At 41.9% G+C, this 5,000-nt stretch overlaps 1 protein-coding gene across 5 annotated transcripts in view; it reads right to left on the bottom strand.

The window, feature by feature from the left end:
• The window catches only part of osbpl8 (oxysterol binding protein-like 8), a 201,293-nt gene that overhangs the window by 40,883 nt on the left and 155,410 nt on the right, over positions 1–5,000 (bottom strand). For all 5 annotated transcript variants that reach the window (XM_063217159.1, XM_063217160.1, XM_063217161.1 and 2 more), the window contains one exon: positions 280–347. In XM_063217159.1, coding sequence (XP_063073229.1) covers positions 280–347 — 68 coding nt within the window. The remainder of the gene's footprint in view (positions 1–279; positions 348–5,000) is intronic.

The raw sequence follows: 5,000 nt of genomic DNA, 5'->3' as shown, positions 1-5,000 counted from the left end.
CTGTCTCATGGTCTCACTCTCCCTGATTCACCCCCATTCTCTCAATCTACAGTAACACACTCGTTCATTCTCTAATTTCTTCCTTTCCTTTATGCAACTTCTTCATATCTTCATTCTTCTAGTCCTCTAGTCCCCCTTAGTTCATCTGTGACTAACTAGGGAGAAGCAAAACACCCCTTTTGTGCCTCTAACCTGTGTGTGTGTGTGTGTGTGTGTGTGTGTGTGTGTGTGTGTGTGTGTGTGTGTGTGTGTGTGTGTGTGTGTGTGTGTGTGTGTTACCTTGCTCTTGGATATGGATTGGCCGTCCTCCCGTAGAGGCAGTGCGTCGTCTCTACCCCGATCAAACCCTGTAGAGACATTAAAAGGAATGCATGAATGCAGAAAAAGAAGTTGATGCATCACCGTAAACTAGTGGGCTTACATTTCTTGTTTTATTCTTCTTCTTATTATTTGACGTGTTTCACCCATGCTTTGTCAGCTTTAGGGCATTCACACACCGGTTCTGGCAGCCCTGTGGAGCACTATTGGTTCCGACAATTTCCGATATCCCCACACACTGGCGCAGACGTGCTTTAACCCTCTGAGGTCTAACGCTTTTCAGAGGCTTTTAGGCTGCTTGCACCACCCTAACATTTTCAAGTATTTTCATTTCATATATATATACAGTCCCAAGAAAAAGTTTGTACACCCTTTGAAATTTCTTACCTTTCTGTTAAAATTGGTCATAAAACATGGTCGGATCTTCCCGGAAATCACAAGAAGGAACAACCAGAGTCTGCTTTAACTAATTCAACCCCAACATTTACAAGTTTTCATATTTTCATTGGCCATAAGATGTAAACATTCACAGGACAGCAAGGCATAAGTAAGTACACCCTAGCATTCAATAGGTTTTAACCCTAAGTTAGTCACAATAACCTCAACCAGTTGTTTCCTGTAGTTGCAGATCAGATTAACAAAACAATCTGGATGTATCTGGTCTCCCTCTTCTTTAGAAAACTGCCTCTCGTCAGCAAGGTTTGTGGGATGTCTGGAGTGCATAGCTTTCTTGTCTTTATGCCATATAATCTCAATTGTTTTTTGTCAGGGCTTTGACTGGGCTATTCCAGAATGTGTATTTCATAATTATGAAACCATTCTAAAGTCAATTTGCTTCTAAAGTATGGGTTGTTGTCATTTCAGGACCCATACTCCTGTGTGCTTCAACTGTTTGACAGACTATCTCACTGTTTTCAGTAAAATATCTCGATAAACTTCTGAGTTCATTGTTCCACTGATAATAGCAAACTGAAAAGGGCCTGAGGCAGGAAGGTAGCCGCATATAATGATGCTCCCGCCACCATACTCAAAGGTGGAGATGATGTTTTGGTGAAGGTATGGTTCTCCAGTTCTCCTCCAAACATGACATTGTGTGTTCCCCTGAACAATTCAACTTTGGTTTCAACGTTGGTCTACAGAATATTTTGCAGTAATTCTATGAAGCATATAAATGCTTTTTCGCAAACCTCAAAGGTGCAGCAATATTTTTTTGGTCAGAAACCCCATTAATTTTAGATTGGCAGAATTAATCCTATTTTTAGCTATTCTTGGCTACATCTCCTCTTCTGAGTATGGTGGCGGGAGCATCATTATATGCGGCTTCCTTGCTGCCTCAGGCCCTTGACAGTTTGCTATTATTAGTGGAACAATGAACTCAAATTTTATTGTGATATTTTACAAAAAAAACGCGAGGAAGTCTGTCACACAGTTGAAACACACAAGAGTATGGGTCCTGAAATGTGACAACAACCCATACTTTAGAAGCAAATCGACTTTAGAATGGCTTCATAATAATGAAATACACATTCTGAAATAGCCCAGTCAAAGCCCTGACAAAAACAATTGAGATTATATGGCATGAAGTCAAGAAAGCTATGCACTCCAGACATCCCACAAACCTTGCTGACGAGAGGCAGTTATCTAAAGAAGAGGGAGACAAGATACAAACAGATTGTTTTGTTCATCTGATCTGCAACTACAGGACAAGTCTGGTTGATGATATTGCAACTAACTGAGGGTTAAAACCTACTTAATGCAAGGGTGTACTTACTTATGCCCTGCTCTCCTGTGAATGTTATGGCCTTATGACCAATAAAAATATGATAACATGTAAATGTTTGGGTGGAATTAATTAAAGCAGACTCTGGTTGTTCCTTCTTGAGATTTCCGGGAAGATCAGACCATGTTTTATGATCAATTTTGACAGAAATGTAAGAAATTTCAAAGGGTGTACAAACTTTTTCCTGGGACTGTATATTTGGAAGGTCTGAGGTTTCTAATGGTGTAACTTATGTGTTTCAATGACAAAAACTCAGTTACAGATTTGTTTTTGGAGACACATAGCCCTCTGAAGGGCACTCGGACCTCAGAGGGTTAAACAATGAATGGTCAATTTCATCACAGCAGAGCATGGATAAACAAGGAGCGGTTCCGACAAAATAGAGCTCTGCTGTAATCGGCAGCCCACGTCCGCGGACATCCGTACCAGTGTGCAGGGTTGTATTGAAAACAGTGGAATGGAACGTTGGCAGAGCAGTGTACCACAATTTGTCGGAACCATGTGCGGACGGAGGCCCTTACTTTGCCAGTGTATTTTACACATGAAGTTCAATCATAGTCCAGTCAAGGACATTACAGTAGACTTTAAGAACAGTAAAACAGTAGACCTTAAGCTCAGATGCATTGTCACCAAAAACGAGACTCCTGATCACATGACCACCTAGCTTCCATTAAATTTTAATTTTTGTTGTGAGGGATGTAGGTATTTCAGCTGTGTCGCATACAAATCCAGACAATTGAATTAATTAACCAAAGGTCCCAGCGCAATGATGGTAACCGTACAGACATACAGACTCCAATAAGTGTGGAGTGGACCAGGCGGCGTTTGATATCAGGACATTCATTGACATGCAGCATGTGGGCGATTTAAAGACAGATCGCAGCAAGCTTCGGTAATGAGCATGTTGAGTCCTCTTGGATGAACCCAGAATCAACATAAAAAAATCCATAAACGATCATTTTTATGCAGACACTCCAAAGAAGCAATAATGAGGGCATATTGAATAAAAAATGCCCAAGGAACGCTGCGGCACATAATTGACCGCGGCTTGGTACGGTGCACGTTTTATTTGAGCACAGATACGGCTATGGTTGAGTTTCAGGGGGTTTTTTGCACATGGAAAAGAACATTGGAAAAAACTTGATTAAATCAAACCAATAGTATTTTTTCTTGCTTGAAATGTGACAGACATGGACATACCAATTATGTCAACCCAGGATCTTCTTCAAATAAAATGTTTACTCCAACACAGGACTATTTCATGCCAGTAAAACATAGCTTCAGTATCACCAGGTAAAACATTGGATACAGATACAAGATACACTTGCTGTACTAAGTTGCAAGCTGACAAAAGGTTTCTGTAGTATGTAAGCCTTGTGAGAGATGAAGACTAGAGATGTCCGATAATACCGGCCCACTGATATTATCGGCCCGATAATACATAAAAATGTAATATCGGTCAATATCGGTATCGGATTTTTGACCTATCAAAACCGATATAATAATGCTTGAATTACTGTACACTTTTCTCCTTAATTATTTTTCTATTTTGCACAGACGATGTTAATATTTGAAAAGCTTTGTTGCATTCAAGAATGCATCTAGTGGGGCATTACAATAAAATTAAGCATATTTTGTTCCACAACAGGAGATGTGTAATGTTACCTAAAATTTATTTTGAGGAAAAATAACCCACATATATCGTCATCGGTATCGGCCGATATCGGAATCGAAAATTGAGAGTTGGACAACATCGGCATATCGGATATTGGCAAAAAAAGATATCGGACATCTCGAATGAAGACCTAATGTTGGGTCCAGAACATTTTGACTTAGTTAGCTTAGATTATGGTCTTCGTCCACTTCATGTACCCAGAATCAACATCAACATCAACATGTATGTCAGTGAGTTTCTTCAGCCAGCTGACTCAGCGTGGAAGACAATGGGAGAAGGTTCCGGAACGCCCTAGAGTAAATATTTCATGAGAGAGAGAGAGAGAGAGAGAGAGAGAGAGAGAGAGAGAGAGAGAGAGAGAGAGAGAGAGAGAAAAAGGGAGGCAGCAGAGTGTGAAAAGGAGACAGGCAGAGGCACAGATGTCAAGAGAAAGGTGACAGAATGACAGACAACAAGAGATAAGGGGGAGACACAGCGCAGAGAGAGAGAGACACAGAGAAAGGGAAAAGGGAGTGAGAGATAGAGAGATAAGGGGGAGGGAAAAAGATAGGGAGACGGACTGAAAACTTTTTTTGCTGGTGCTAAGAGGTGTAAATGACTCATATTCCTGGTCCAATTATCCACAGCCCATGGGTGTCACACATGAACGCACGCACGCACGCATGCACGCACGCACGCACGCACGCATGCACGCACGCACGCACGCACTTCGCCTAGACCGCCTTCTCTGACATGGGCATCGGACTGCCAGCCACGGTGCCTGGTGGGACACATCACGTAACCTTTCACCTCAACAGCACAAGCAGCTCATATCTCATATGGCTAGTAAGAAAAGCCCAGCGGAGATGAGAGGAGAGAGAGAGAGAGAGAGAGAGAGAAAAAATGCAAAGAAGAACAGGAGTGAGGAGAAGAAGAGAGGACAGAAGAAGACATAACATTACAAGGAAGGAGGTGTGTGTGTTTGTGGACAGGGGGGGGATAACAGGAGAGAGGAGAGAAGAAATGGAAATGCAGAGAAGAGCTGAGAAGGGGATAAGAGAATAGAATAGAAGAGAGATGAGCCAAGGAGTGGTGCCCAGATTGCAGATGTCCATATATTTCAGCGCTAATAATGTTTATGCTGCATGTGCTGTGCCATATGAGGCTGTCTGGCAGCAAGTCAGAGGAGAAGAGGCAGGAGAAGAGGAAAGGGAATGACAGAAGAGAGTGGTAGAGGAATGAAGAAGA

The sequence above is a fragment of the Engraulis encrasicolus genome, chromosome 15 (genome assembly GCF_034702125.1).
Source record: "Engraulis encrasicolus isolate BLACKSEA-1 chromosome 15, IST_EnEncr_1.0, whole genome shotgun sequence".
NCBI lineage: Eukaryota > Metazoa > Chordata > Actinopteri > Clupeiformes > Engraulidae > Engraulis > Engraulis encrasicolus.
This window is presented reverse-complemented; position numbering and strand designations above follow the sequence as displayed.